General features: G+C 43.0%; 1 protein-coding gene across 3 annotated transcripts in view; it reads left to right on the forward strand.

Moving 5' to 3' along the window:
- The window catches only part of faf1 (Fas (TNFRSF6) associated factor 1), a 79,063-nt gene that overhangs the window by 39,023 nt on the left and 24,067 nt on the right, over positions 1-15,973 (forward strand). For 2 of the 3 annotated variants that reach the window (XM_041839327.2, XM_041839329.2), the window contains exons 8-13: positions 2,526-2,612; positions 7,619-7,714; positions 7,783-7,942; positions 8,049-8,112; positions 8,240-8,321; positions 15,558-15,712. In XM_041839327.2, coding sequence (XP_041695261.1) covers positions 2,526-2,612; positions 7,619-7,714; positions 7,783-7,942; positions 8,049-8,112; positions 8,240-8,321; positions 15,558-15,712 — 644 coding nt within the window. The remainder of the gene's footprint in view (positions 1-2,525; positions 2,613-7,618; positions 7,715-7,782; positions 7,943-8,048; positions 8,113-8,239; positions 8,322-15,557; positions 15,713-15,973) is intronic. The other variant, XM_041839328.2, reaches the window with a different exon arrangement.

The raw sequence follows: 15,973 nt of genomic DNA on the forward strand, positions 1-15,973 counted from the left end.
ACAGATGAACATGGTACCTTCAGGCATTTGGAAATTGCTCCCAAGGATGAACCGGACTTGTGGTCTACACATTTTCTTCTGAGGTCTTGGCAGATTTTTCCCATGATGTCAAGCAAAGAGGCACTGAGTTTGAAGGTAGGCCTTGAAATACATCCACATGTACAGCTCCAATTGACTCAAATGATGTCAATTAGCCTATCAGAACCTTCTAAAGCCATGACATAATTTTCTGGAATTTTCCAAGCTGTTTAAAGGCACAGTCAACTTAGTGTATGTAAACTTCTGACCCACTGGAATTGTGATACAGTGAATTATAACATCTCATTTAAATATCATGGGCATCAATATGGAGTTGGTCCCCCCTTTGCTGCTAGCCTCCACTCTTCTGGGAAGGCTTTCCACTAGATGTTGGAACATTTCTGCAGGGACTTGCTTCCATTTAGCCACAAGCATTAGGGAGGTCGGGCACTAATGTTAGGCGATTAGGCCTTGCTCGCAGTCGGCGTTCCAATTGTCGAGATCGGTGTGGAAGAAATTGAATGGCCTGCACAGAGCCCTGACCTCAACCCCATTGAACACCTTTGGGATGAATTGGAATGGCGACTGCGAGCCAGGCCTAATCGCCCAACATCAGTGCCCGACTTCACTAATTCTCTTGTGATTGAATGGAAGCAAGTCCCCGCAGCAATGCTCCCAATCTAGTGGAAAGCCTTCCCAGAATAGTGGAGGCTGTTATAGCAGCAAAGGTGGCACCAACTCCATATTAATGCCCATGATTTTGGAATGAAATGTTTGATGAGCAGGTGTCCACATACCTTTGGTCATGTGTATCTTACTCATAGAAAGTTTATTGAAACCATTACTTTCTTTGCATGTCACATTTCTGTCAACTCCAAATCATAGAACGATAGGAACGTGGGTTTTTGTTGGTTTTCTGGCTCCCCTTCCTGTTCTGTCTACTATGCACATGTTAGAGGATGTGGATACGTTGTGGTATGGAAAACCTTAATTAAAGCAGGAGATTGTAATGCATCTAGTAAAAGATCTGAGCTAATAAACATATAGCAGTATAGCTCCTCGGATAGATTTGGTTAAGGTGCTGTGGCCAGCTTGCAGCCATCAGGACCTCTGTATGGGCGTTAGTTTGTTGTTTCTCTGAGGCTGCCTTAACCTCTGACTGGAGACTCTTCATTACAGCTGGGCGCTAGTGTTTATGCCTGCCTGTCGGTCAGCGCTCGGAGGAGAAATCCCTGTAGCCCTCTGGTCAAACATAGATATTACACTCTGTAATAACACTGGCCACCTGGCCTGACCCCACTCCACTCCACTTCATAAAGAAAGGCACTGTGCATGTGTGTTTGGGACTGGCATCCTGCTTCAGAGAGGAGAGAATGAGGTTTGAATATCGTGATCCTATGTCAGCCACCCATTATGTCTAAACTTTAACCAAGGCATTTTCAGGCCGGTCTGCTTCTTACCAAGTGACACAGACCTCAACACAGACACTCGTCTGCAGAATTGGACTTTTATTCAACATAAAAAAGCACTCCACTGAGGGATGTTTTCTCCTCAATTATTGCTGAAGTGGTAGTAGATGTTGGGGGGGTGCTGTATTTTACCTCATAAACCAGCCTTTTGGTTGAGATCAACTTGAAATTAGCTGATTTGGTGTGAAAATTGTATGCAGGCTCATTTGAAAGTGAGAAAGTTCACACTCCCCATAGATCAGTGTGAGTTCTGCATGCTTTGCTTGATGTCCTCTGCTTTTGTAACTATCTTAGTTTCCACCTCTATGGGCACGAGACCTCCGTCTCGCCAAGGATACATCTCCCTCTGAGTGTTGGAGGGAGGATTTGGCTGTGTGTGGAGGGAGCTTTCCACCACAATGGCCAGTTTGCTCAGCATCAGTATCTACCCCCGCAGGGTAGTGCATTCTGCAGGGGTAATGCGCTAGAATCCAGTGCCCGATGCGCTCAGACGACACCTGCTTTGATCACCCTCGCCTTCCGCACATCAGGCTGGCATTGGGCTTTAAAACAACAGGGCAGGGATAGCGGAGCATGGTGCTCGTGGGACGCTGCTAACTGTTTAAAAGCACGGAATGTTATTAAGTGCAGATACACCGCGCATGAATGGGACAAGAGAAATACTGTTCTTTTCGGAGTGTGGTTCTGTTGTTCCTGGGCATTAAGCAAGGCATCCGTGGAATGCAAATGACACAGGGCTCTTTCTCTCTCTGTCCAATGCCCTGTGTCCTCCCTCCATCTTTGTTATTCCCTGTGGTGCTATAGTGTGTGGCTGGGTATCTCTCAGTTCCTTTCCACACCTCCTTCACAGGAGACAATCAAAGCTATGCCGACACAATGATGTCTCTTTCATGATGTGTTTACTGTTTTTATAGTTTGATATAGCCTACTTACTGATATTTGCAGTTATTTTCTTCAGGATTTTCATTAATAAATGTGTTCATGTTTTAATCTGAAATGATAGATTTAATAATTATTTGCCATTGTCTTTCTTTCCAGGTGAAGAGGAATGTTTCAGACCTGACAAACATCCCAGTGCGACACCAACAATGGGAGGGCTGGCCTGCTGCGGCATCTGACGATTCGGTAAGGAACAAAAACACACAAACATATCTCTCAGGCTTGGACTTGGGAACACCACTCCATTTCCATGTTGTCTTTGGCCCTTATAGCTGCTGTTCACCAGCAGTCTTTCATAAATGAGGAAAATACGTTACCCATGTTTTCATTACAGAATATATTTTGATTTAAGAAGGTTAATGTTTATTCCATGAAGGCTTGACAAAAGCCTATTGTGTTACAGTATGTAGTGAATCGCAATTTGAGAGAAACTGTTCAATGTTTTCAATGCTGAAACCATCTGTCCAGTCTAAAAGTAAGATGTAGAAACTAATTAAGATGTCAAAGACCGTCCCCCCGTGTCCTTCTATCTGTGGACATTAAAGCTCACATCATTGAGTGTCACTGACCTCTCCCGCCCGGGGTCACGGTCCCAGCCATTCAGCGGAATTTAGTCAAAGTGATCAGAAGCGGTCCTCACACGGAGCCCTGAGGAACTCCGAACCCCCTCCTCTGCTTTTCTTTGAGCGCTTGTATGTTCCCATGCTAATTGTATGGATGATTATGCAACTGGGCTGTTCTGTACACATTCTGTTGGCCCTTCAACTTTTATCTTTGCTGTTGTTGTTGTTTAAAGTATTAGCTCTTATTACAATATTTTGTGGCATTCTCTTTACTACCCTGAACTGGGTTTTCTTGCAGTGATCATGATTGAAATCTACAATGACATTTCTATTTTAGATGTAGTAGTACAGGGTGTGGTCACCTGGTGAGAACCTGTTCTATAAATGTTTTGTGGTTCAGATGGCAACCCTCTCTTTTCCCATCTACATTCAAATATTCACTTTGGCAAATTGAATTAACAATCCCTGCATCTTTTGTTGTTTTGATTTTAAGGGGAGCTTTTACGACTCGCTTGGTTGCTCTCTTGTCAAAGCAAATACGTACATTGCAACCGTTTATTTTCCTGAAAGGCTGAGACAAAAGGTTCTACTTCTTTTTTGTTGTGAATTGTTTGCTCTTTGTGTGCCCTAATGTAAAGCGCAGTGGCCAAAAGCAGCCTCTCAAACCACAAACTCTATACAACACTGATATGGATATATTTCCTTGCTATCCATCTCTTTCCTTAGACAGGCAATCTAGCCAAGAGATCAAGTCCAACCTGAAACCACAGTAAAGTGTACAATATCACTTCTCACCCACAGCCCTTTGAACCCACAATATTCCAGAATATGAGGTGGACTGCTTATCAATGAGTCTTGGCTCGACCAAAGCTCTAAGGTGGCTTGGGGATTAATAGAAAGTGGCTGTAGGTCATAGCCATGTGCCTGGCCATAGCCTGGCTAAAGCGGCTTACTGCTCCCATGTTTCCTGGGAGGAGATATTAAAAGCATTGACTGCAATAATAGCCCTCTCCAGCCCAAACCCTTATTGAAATGACTTTGAGCATTACAAAGAAAGCCCTTGCATGCCAGTCTGGCTGTTCCATTGTATATCTCATTAACCCCGCCTCATCTCCAGGGATTTGTACCAATAAACATGGCAGTCCGGGTTTAAAATTAAATTTTCAAGGAGTCAGAATCGATGACTACTTAGCTCTGCTTTCATTATTCTCAGCCTTGTTTCATTCAATGCATTCACTTAATATTTAGTAGGGGGAAAGTCAGAATTCCCGTTTACAGTGTAATCATTTCACAGTTATTCAATTTAGAGATCAATATTGTTCAAACCTAGACGTTTTATAATTAAAGACCCAATTTAAGCGTTCTGGCCATTCTGATTGACAGGGCAATCCTGCACCTGTGGGAGTGATTGACAGACAGTGAGACATCCTTATTAGACTCTGCTTTTTTCTCTTCCGCCATAATTGCTGACATTTATCCAGTGTTTCATGGTGTTTGCTAATGTATTAATGCAGCCACTCTCTGAGGGCTCTGAGCCCGGCTCCTCGCCTTCCGGTTTTTTAATGGATTCTCTGGTTGACTGCCCCATGCAGGCTTATTGGGGCCTGCTGGTTGCCGTAGCGACAGGGCTCAGTGATAAGCCGAGAAAGAGCCCCCTGTGTGATTGCTGTCTTCAGGTAACATTCACTGGAGGCAGACTCATTGAGGAGGACCTATGCTGTATGGAGGAGAGACTGTGTAGGCTCAGCCTATATCCATCTCCCTCTGATGACCGAATGCATTTGCTAATTTGAGGGCTTTAATGCAGAAGTTCCCCACACCGCATCTCTAGAATGTTCCTCATTAGCTTGGTCACTTCTTGGATCCCCTGCTCTGTGAGCATAGTAGTAAAACACCCCGCTGTTGATTTCAGCAGCAGACAGGCATACCTTTCCCTTCAGCACTATGACTCTATGTGGAGAAACCGGTGATCACAGTTGCCTGTGTGAACCTCAAACACTTGGTGCAAGACCCCTGATCCTAATCAGGAGTGACATACTGTATATGCAGCAGGCAAGGAGGAACCTGAAAGGGACCAACAGGTGTTTAGGGTGGGGCTTCTTTCTTTTCTTCTCTTCTCCTCTGTCTTTATTTTCTCTTTCTCAGGCTCTGTTGTCCCCCTTTATCAAAGAGTTGTTGAACAAGGTGGTATTGGGGCTCTGGGTACCGTCAGTGCAGCTGTCAGTGGTAATTATCTCACACTCACAGCCAGAGACCTAATCCAAACACTGCCCAGACAAAAAAGAAACAGAAAGAGAATGAGGGAGAGCGGGAAAGAGAGAGACGGCAAAGGGGGGCAGAGAGGGAGAATTCTTTCCCTGCATCGCTCCCCAATGCTTAGAAGCTTCAATGCAAGTGTTAATTAAAAGAATCCAAAAAAGAGGAGCTTGTTCTTTGTGTGGGGATGGAGGAGAAGGTCAGTGGGGGGGGGTGTTAACCTCTCCCCTGTGCCCCGCGGCGTTCCACCACAAAGCCGGGAAGCTGCACTTGTCCCGCAGCATCAGTGGAAGGCACAGGGTCAAAGCTTGGCTTGGATGACCGCTAAACTCAATTTTTATTTTTTTCGGCACGTCATCCCTCCCCTCAAGGTTCCCCATTGACAAGGGAAGTGATCAACTTTATTTATATACATATTAGGGCCTTGGAGGAGGAAAACCTCTTATTGTCAAGGGGGTCCACTCAGCATCCATTAAGATTCTCACGTTTGATTGTCCACTCGATTGGAGAGGCGAGAGAAAAGAGCAAGGCATTCCTTCACATCTCAAAGGCCTCGTCTCTGTCCTGCTCAATGGGTCAGCCTCTCAAACCCCTGTGTCGATAAGTTTTTAACAGCACTTGGCTTTCTATGGAGCACTGTTTGGAAATGCTCTTTCAAACCAACAAAGTGTGGCAACCTGACTCAATTTACAGTCAAGGATATTTCCATCCAATTCCATTTGATTTAATAAGATCAACTTGGCTAATGAGAAAATATGAATTGTACCATTATACAATAATACTAAACCCGCTAAACAATTACTGTGGGCAGATTTATGTTACAAGAACAATGTCAGGCAATTCTGCTAAGTGTTCTTCCTAGGTTGTTCCAGTGTTCTTCAGCTATGGCAGCCTAGGCTTGCCTCTTTTTTTCTTGAAAGTACATTTGCTTTAAATTAGTTGTGAAAGACAATAAACACAATCTGTCGTGTCCGTACGTGTGGGCCGTGGAACTCACGAGGCCACATGGGAAGACCATGACGAGAAGATGGTAACATGACTTCACAGACTCTGCTGTTGCCGCTACACGGCTTTCCTGCATCTTCCCCTGGCTCTGTGCTGCACAGCAGGGAAATAGCTATGGGCCACGGCAGGATATTGCTCATGCTTTATTTGTCCAGGGAATACTGTGTTTCTGGTGTTTTTCCTCAACTGTTGAGCAAGTGGGAATTTGACTTACAATGGTCAAGATACAACCTTATTTCTAGCACCAGAAGTAATTAACAGTAGACTCAAATGAGAATGATGGCTCTCTATATTTGGATATGTTCTGTTTTTATCAGCCAGCGAGAAGGACTAGCTGTTACGCTATTCTCTGGCTGAATCACTTTAAAAGAGACGTGGAAAACTCCAGCAGTCACTCTGCTTTTGAAACTCAATTGCCGTAACATGTAATCGGGTCCTGATTCAACAATTACCAGCTGGTCTTTGTTGGCTAGAGCACCTGACAATAGCAAAGATTGCCACCCCCTGCTGTTGACGGCCAGGGACTTTCCCTTTTATCTGACGGTGTGTCAATCACGGCATTAGGTTTAAACCTCCAGTTAATGCCACTATAGCACTTGTTTGCAATGAACATGAGGTTATTTTCTCAAACGATGAACCAGTAGGTAAATTAATTTTTACTGTTATTTGAGCTGTAGTGGATGACTTGGCTTGCTAATGTTGATTATGAACGGACTAAAATACAGTATTGTTGAGTAGAGATTATTTCTGCTAGGTTTGACAATAATGATTTTATTCATTATATTTTTATATTGTCATTGGTGTTTTGCAGCTTGGCTTCAGTGGGCCATGTAGGATGCTGTGGTCAGGTTCATATCATCTGCCCCTAGACTGTCATACTTGAAATGAAAGAATGAAATTCTTTTAACACATGCAGTACTGATTAACACTGAGATTATCCCTTACACTCTCAGGGAGAGCAGGTTAGTGGGTAGCACAGGTAGAAAGATGGGTGCTGGGGCCCCATCACTTTCCATGGCCCCTGCCTCTACCTTTACCCTGTCCCTTGGGGTTCAGCCATATAAACAGTCTTTAATGAGTCCCTCCAGTGCTGCGGTTGGTGACATTTCCAGACATTTCTAGAAGGTTGTCCATAAACCATGGATGTACATTTCTTCTGGGTTTCCTCATAACAGGCTGGATAAATATTGCTTTGTTCTAATCCTATCAGAAAATCTGAATGGTTTATCTGTGAATGCTGAACTTAGATCTATTTCTGCCTTTACGCCTCCTTATAGATATGTTTATTTTACCCTTCTAAGGTTAAAAGAGGAAGTTAATGCATAGAAAGTTTATTCCGATTTTATTGTATTGTTTTTCTGTCCCTAGATGACACTAGCTGCCTCTGGAATCAGCTACCCCTGCCATCACCTCAGTGTGTGTCGAAGGTCCTCACCAGCCAATAACCAGGAGCCCACAGAAGAGGTAGAGCAACACACGCAACACACACAATACATTTGGCCTTGTTTTACATTTTTCATTGTGTTTGATAGGTCAACAATACTGAAGTGAATATGTTTGAACAGTGCGCAGATGTCCACATGGTAAGCGACAGTGAGGGGGATGACTTTGAGGATGCGTCTGAATTTGGTGTGGACGAATCAGAGATGTTCGGTATGGGGTCTTCTACAGGCTGTCGGAAAGCCCCCTTGAGTACGTACCTCACTTTTAGCATGATGCTACCACTCGATTCAAAAAGGTTGATTAGGTATTTAATTGTTATCAATCTGTTATCAAGCTAATACATTTTTCTCTCCAGTGCCAGAGAATAGTGAGAATGAAAGTGATGCCTTACTGCACTTTACTGCTGAATTTTCAACAAGGTACGTTTTTAGTATTGTTTTATCGTTGCAGTCGAAGGGGCCTGTGCTTCTCAAATTATGTGTATCTGATGTGGAAGATCCATGCATTCTTTTTTACGGATCTATCTCCTTTTTGTGTGTGTTGCAGGTATGGAGAATGTCATCCAGTGTTCTTCATTGGGACTTTGGAGGCAGCATCTCAAGAGGCCTTCTATGGCAAAGCCAGAGATGTAAGTAACAGTGGAAGAGCTGGTCTCAGTAGTATAATTGACAGGTTAACAGGACATGATACTACAGTGCCTTCAGAAGGTATTCATACCCCTTGACTTATTCCACATTTTGTTGTTACAGCCTGAATTCAAAATGGATTAAATATACTTTTTTCTCACCCATCTACACACAATACCCCATGATAAAAGTGAAAACATGTTTTTAGACATTTTTGCAAATTTATTGAAAATGAAATACAGAAATATTCATTTACATAAATATTCACACCCCTGAGTCAATACTTTGCAGAAGCACCTTTTGGTGGCGATTACAGCTTTGAGTCGTCTTTTGGTGTGTCTGTATCAGCTTTGGACATCTGGATTTGGGGATTTTCTCCCATTCTTCCTTGCAGATTTTCTCAAATTCTGTTAAGTTAGATGGTGAGTGGCGGTGAACAGCAGTCTTCAAGTCTTCCCACAGATTTTCAATGGGATTCAAGTCTGGGCTTTGGCTGGGACACTCAAGGACTTTCACATCCATGTTCTGAAGCCATTCCAGCGTTGTTTGGGCTGTATGCTTGGGGTCATTGTCCTGTTGAAACGTAAATCTTCGCCCCAGTCTAAGGTGGTTTGCACTCTGAAGCAGGTTCTCATCAAGGATTTGCCTGTATTTGGCTCCATTCATTGTTCCGTCTATCTTTACCAGTCTCGCGGTCTCTGCCGCTGAAAAGCATCCCCATAGCATGATGCTGCCACCACCATGCTTCACGGTAGGGATGTTGTTAGACGGGTGATGAGCTGTGCCTGGTTTTCTCCAGACAGCGCTTTGCGTTCAGGCCAAAGAGTTCAGTTTGACTCATCAGACCACAAAATCTTTTGATCTTATGATCTGAGTCTATCATGTGCATTTTTGCAAACTCCAGGCGTGCTGTCATGTGCCTTTTTCTCAGGAGTGGCTTCCATCTGGCCACTCTCCCATAAAGCCCAGATTGGTGAAGTGCTGTAGAGACTTGTCCTTCTGGCAGGTTCTCCCATCTCAGCCAAGGAACTCTGTAGTTCTGTCAGAGTGGTCATTGGGTTCTTGGTCACCTCCCTGACCAAGGTCCTTCTTGCCCGGTTGCTCAGTTTGGTCGGACGGCCAGCTCTAGGCAGAGTCTGGGTATTCCATATTTGTTTTTTAGTTTTTCACAATGATGGGGACCACTTTCAACACTATAGAAATTGAATAAATATACCGTTCCCCAGATAATATGGCATATTAATAATAATATTAATTAATATACAGTACCAGTCAAAAGTTTGGACGCACCTACTCATTCAAGGGTTTTTCTTTATTTTTAGAAAAATAAAGTAGAATAATAAAATAAAATGATTGTAGAATAATAGTGAAGATATCAAAACTATGAAATAACACATATGGAATCATGTAGTAACCAAAAAAAGTATTAAACAAATCAAAATATATTTTATATTTGAGATTCTTCAAAGTAGCCACCATTTGCCTTGATGACAGCTTTGCACACGCTTGGCATTCTCTCAACCAGCTTCATGAGGTAGTCACCTGGAATCCATTTCAATTAACAGGTGTGCCTTGTTAAAAGTTAATTTGTGGAATTTCTTTCCTTCTTAATGCGTTTGAGCCAATCAGTTATGTTGTGACAAGGTAGGATATAGAATATAGCCCTATTTGGTAAAAGACCAAGTCCATATTATGGCATGAACAGCTCAAATAAGCAAAGAGAAACGACAGTCCATCATTACTTTAAGACAATCCAGAATATTTCAAGAACTTTGAAAGTTTCTTCAAGTGCAGTCGCAAAAACCATCAAGTGATATGATGAAACTGGCTCTAATGAGGACCGCCACAGGAAAGGAAGACCCAGAGTTACCTCTGCTGCAGAGGATGAGTTCATTAGTTACCAGCCTCAGAAATTGCAGCCCAAATAAATGCTTCACAGAGTTCAAGTAACAGACACCTGTTCAGAGGCGACTGCGTGAATCAGGACTTCATGGTCGAATTGCTGCAAAGAAACCACTACTAAAGGACACCAATAATAACAAGAGACTTGCTTGGACCAAGAAACATGAGCAATTTACATTAAACCGGTGGAAATCTGTCCTTTGGTCTGATGAGTCCAAATTTGAGATTTTTGGTTCCAACCGCCGTGTCTTTGTGATACGCAGAGTAGGTGAACGGATGATCTCCACATGTGTGGTTCCCACCGTGAAGCATGGAGGAGGTGGTGTGGGGGTGCTTTGCTGGTGACACTGTCTGTGATTTATTTAGAATTCAAGGCACACTTAACCAGCATGGCTACCACAGCATTCTGCAGCGATATGCCATCCCATCTGGTTTGCGCTTAGTGGGACTATCATTTGTTTTTCAACAGGACAAAGACCCAACACACCTCCAGGCTGTGTAAGGGCTATTTGACCAAGAAGGAGCGTAATGGAGTGCTGCATCAGATGACCTGGCCTCCACAATCCCCCGACCTCAACCCAATTGAGATGGTTTGGGATGAGTTGGACGGCAGAGTGAAGGAAAAGCAGCCAACAAGTGCTCATGAAGCATTCCTCATGAAGCTGGTTGAGAGAATGCCAAGAGTGTGCAAAGCTGTCATCAAGGCAAAGGGTGGCTACTTTGAAGAATCTCAAATATAAAATATATTTTGATTTGTTTAACACTTTTTTGGTTACTATATGATTCCATATATGTTATTTCATAGTTTTGATATCTTCACTATTATTCTACAATGTAGATATTAGTACAAATAAAGAAAAACCCTTGAATGAGTAGGTGTGTCCAAACTTTTGACTGGTACAGTATGCCTCATCACAATTGTATCTCGGAGATCTACAGACAGTTCCTTGGACTTCATAGTATGGTTTCTGCTCTGAAATGCACTGACAACTGTGGGACCTTATATAAACTGGTGTTTCTTTCTAAATCATGTCCAAACAATTGAATTGGCCACAGGTGGACTCCAAACAAGTTGTAGTGACATCTCAAGGACGATCAAGGAAATTGGATGCACCTGTGCACAATTTGGAGTGTCATAGCAAAGGGGTGTGAATACTTATGTAATTGATATATTTCTCTATTTCATTTTCAAGAAATGTACTAACATTTCTAAAAACATGTTTTCACTTTGTCTTTAAAATGTTATCAATGTTGAATTCGGGCTGTAACACAAAAAATAATTCAATTCTTTTTGAAGGCCGATATTTTACATTTACATTTACGTCATTTAGCAGACGCTCTTATCCAGAGCGACTTACAGTTAGTGAATACATATATATATTTTTATATATACTGGCCCCCCGTGGGAATCGAACCCACAACCCTGGCGTTGCAAACGCCATGCTCTATCAACTGAGCTACATCCCTGCCGGCCATTCCCTCCCCTAACCTGGACAACGCTGGGCCAATTGTGCGCCGCCCATGAGTCTCCCGGTCGCGGCCGGCTGCGATAGAGCCTGGATTCGAACCAGGATCTCTAGTGGCACAGTTAGCACTGCGATGCAGTGCCTTAGACCACTGCGCCACTCAGGAGCTTGTTTTTTTATTTTTATTTATTTTTTATTTTTGACATAAAGTTGGAGTGCTTGTTCAAAAAGAGCCACCATTTGATAAACCTCTTTACATTTTCATAATGACAGCTGACGCTTTATTTTTAGCCCACAATTTTTCTTCATTTTTCTGCTTTGTCCTTTTAAGGAGGGTTGTATCAACTGACAGCTTGTGTGGATTACTGTCTTATTAGAATGGGAGAACACAGCAAGATGTTTGGGGGGTTTTAGACCATGAGCCAGAGGCTCGGCTTGCCTCCCAGCTGATATCGTCTTCCCTAAGCCAGCACAATATGGCCCCCTCTCCGTGGATCTCACTGTGGTTCAGCCGGAGACTGTATATTGTGTCAATGAAAATAAACCAATATGAAGGGATACATGCAGCTGACCCTCTACTCTCTCTCTGTAGCCCTGGAGGAGATGAGACTGGAGAAACACACACATATCTGACTCTCACTGATGTGACCATTAGGTGTCAACTATACTGAAACACCTCTCCCCAACCAGCACCACCTCCCTCTTGAAGAAATTGGTCTAAATCTCTCCGTTCTTCTTGTCATCGCAACTAGCTGTTCATTTAGTGGATATTGGTATGGTGCAGGTTTCAGGGGAAGGAGGGACAGGGGAGAGATTTTGCAGAGGAATCTGTCTCACTCAATGTCTGACGGGCTAATCACTAAGTAAAACACTACATTTGATGAAGCGTTTCTGGAGGGGGAGATGCGCCTCAATCCGTCCTTAATGAAAATGCTTTGGCCCCCTGAGCCCTCCAGGGGATCAGCAGTGAGGCCCTTCAGACAGGCCACCCATCACTGCCAAGGCTCCCCTCAAATCCCCTTAACGGTGCGGTTAATCGGAGTAACCCTGCTCTCACTCACACAAAGACACACATCAAAATTCATAGCAGTGCCGGGGTGAGGTTTTTATCACACTCGAGTATCCGCTTAAATCCCCCGTAGTTTAGCAAAAGAGCAATGAGAGGGAGAGAGGAGAAATCGATACCACGGGTAGGGAAATGGATAAACACATTTTCATCCATCCCTCCCTGCTCTGGTGAAAGTGATCTAATTTTGATGTCTTCATATTTGTATTTGTTTCTACTAGAACAGTTCCAGTCAGGTGAACTGAAGCCCAGCTGAATATTTTGACTATTTATTATAGTTTCATGTGTATAAAGACTGAGGTTTATTATTTAAAGGTGCAATATGTATAAATCACTCTGTCATTTCCTGGTTGCTAAAATTCTAATAGTTTGTCTAATTTCAGCTTATGTGACAAAACAATGTATAGTGTAGAGAATCATTGTACCATCTAAACCGCTGTCAAATATCTTTTTAATAACCAAAAATATTGTATTTTCAGCTGTTTGAAGCTGGTGTACAAAACCGAAAGTAATCTACCACTTCTTAGACTCACTTTCAATGAGAATGACATATCTATAACTCACATTTCTATGTGAATTTGGTCGGGTCGCCCAAAATGTTACATATTGCAGCTTTAAATTCAATTTGACAATTGTATGCTATTGTTTTGTATTCACTACATTTTTTGACTAGTTATGGCACCTAAAATAAACTACATCAGAACTGATTACTATTAATATAAAATGTGTTTTCAGTCGGTTCAATCATGTGCCTACCATCTGTTAAAGCATTGATCCGAATGTGTGTTCTCAGTGTGTGGGGCAGGGGAGCAGTAATTTGAGGTCTTCATTTTAAAGTGTTTGCTTTTCTTCGGGCTGCTGTGGATGATCACTTTCACCCGGCTTCTCTGCTCCCCAACACTGGCTATAATTAAAAACGTTCTCCCACAACACAAATACATAAACTGAATGAGACTAATGAAAATGGATGGCTGGTACAAATGACATATGGTAGTGTGTTTATCAGGGGCCACAGTTATCAAGCAGGTGTATTTTCACATTGTCCTCTAATAACCCGTACTATAGAAACTCTTTTGTAGAACAAAACAAATGCCTGTTTTTTTCACTGGTGTCGTGTTGCATTATCATAACAATCCATGTCTGGGTGGTGTGGTTAAAGATGAGTTGGGTTCTACATTTTAGAATCTTTGCGAGTCGTTCTATTCTGACTGGTCTACTGCATCTGTCAGTTGTCACTATTCATCCCCCAGTGGCGCACCTGTGTAGGAGAATTCCTGCTCATGTTGCAGATAATCATATGGTCCAGGCTGGACACAAAGACCATTCGGATGTGAGCTGAGCCCATTCTGCTTCCCCAGCTCCTGGCCAACGGCTACCTGGTTCACATGGCTCTAGTCTACACTAGGAGAGGGACAGACTGAGTGACTGAGAAGTGAACACTGACAGGGTGCTGTGTGAAAATCACTACAGTCTGGCTCACAGAACGGATCAGTTTTCTCTAGTTTCTTTACTCTCTCCTCCTCCCCTCTGTATGGTGAACAGGTGGGAGGATTCACACCAGAAAGAGGGCCTTTTGGGTCACTTTCTAGCCCAGGTTGAACCTAGTAATTTGGTTTTACAGGCGATTTGTCCCTGCTTAGAAAAGCATTACAAAAGATGAAACGTGAAAGAGAAGCAAAGACCGTTTAAGTAAAATGAGGGAGTTGGTGATTGGTTATTATTATAGGAGAGGGCTTGTTTCCTCTCTTTACAAAATGTATGTTTTTGAACCTACTGTTTATGAAAATGTCCTTTGGAGACTTAACACAAGTTGCAGAAGAACGAGTGTGTGTGCGTATCTGTGCGAATACGTGCATGTATGTATAAGATAATGAGCGCGAGGGTGTGTTCTTGTGTCTCATTTAATCTTTTTTGAGAAAAAAACCCTCTCCTCTCAAGACTGCATTTGCTTGTCTTCTCAGCATGAGTGTTTAATCTTTTCAGGGCGTTCAATTGGGCCACTGAATGAGCCCCAAGCTCCTTCCCGCTAGGAACTGAGGAGCTTATTCTAAACCTCTAATCGCTGAGCAAACACAGCAGTGTTCTCCCACTCCTTTTCTACACAGGCCACAATATAGCACAACTTTCTTTTAATGTTCCCTCACTTTTCTGCCCGTACTTATTTTGCTTTTGGTATGTAGCTACAGCTCCTGAGAAATCACACCCTTGAGTGTTGTAATGAACATAGGGGGTCAGAAAGAAATTTGCGAGAATGTTATGTAATTTAGAGGGCTTTAGTTCCTACACCGTCCAAGAGAACCTTTTATGTTTGTGGGTGTGTTTGTTTTTTATTAGTTGTCAGTGAGTCCTGAGAATCTGTCACTCATATGATGATGTCAATATCCTTGGATTTTAGAGCTTCATCAATATTGCCCGCCCCTGCTGCTAACCTGAGCAGGCAGGAGAAGGCCAATGGCATTTGGTGTAAAATAAATTAAGTGATTTGTCTGTTTTGTTTTCTCATTGGCCGCCTCAAAGGAAGTTTTATTTACTCCCTGTTCAATTGATTTTGTGTGTTTGCTATTCACTGGTTTGGCCTTGCTGTCGGTGAAAGCAATCGCTTTACTTGCGGTCTCCTGTCGAGCGACGCGTGAAAGCTGTATAAAACCTCTCCCTTCAATGATTAAATTCTGAGCAAGGACCAGACTGAGCAAGGACACTTTTCTCACCCTGTTTTTCAGGGTCTGGCTGGTCATTAAGTCATTAGCTTCCCAATCCTCACACCTCTGCTAATGAAAAAACCTCTCTGCTGTCCATTTCCACAGAGAAAACTGCTGGCCATCTACCTCCACAATGACGAGAGTGTGCTCAGCAACGTCTTCTGCTCCCAGATGATGTGTGCAGACTCCATAGTGGCCTATCTGAGCCAGAACTTCATCACATGGGCATGGGACGTCACTAAAGAAGCTAACAAAGCCAGGTATGTATGAGTACTCTATGCCCTCATCACGTCTCAGGAATCTACCACTGTAGCCCTGAAAACAGAATGAATATCAGAGATTGTCTGACAAGTGGATGACATCTTAATAGCTGAGATTCAGCCCCCGTCCCCTGCTCCGCACCACACTTTCTCTTTAACTCAAGCCCCTCTTCATCGGGGAGGGGAGGGGGATGTGTGCTAACAAAAGCAGTTGTGTTTGCAGTATGAGGCCCCAATTGGGCAATCTTCACTAATCTGCCT

Source organism: Coregonus clupeaformis, chromosome 20 (assembly GCF_020615455.1).
Source record: "Coregonus clupeaformis isolate EN_2021a chromosome 20, ASM2061545v1, whole genome shotgun sequence".
Classification (NCBI taxonomy): Eukaryota; Metazoa; Chordata; class Actinopteri; order Salmoniformes; family Salmonidae; genus Coregonus; species Coregonus clupeaformis.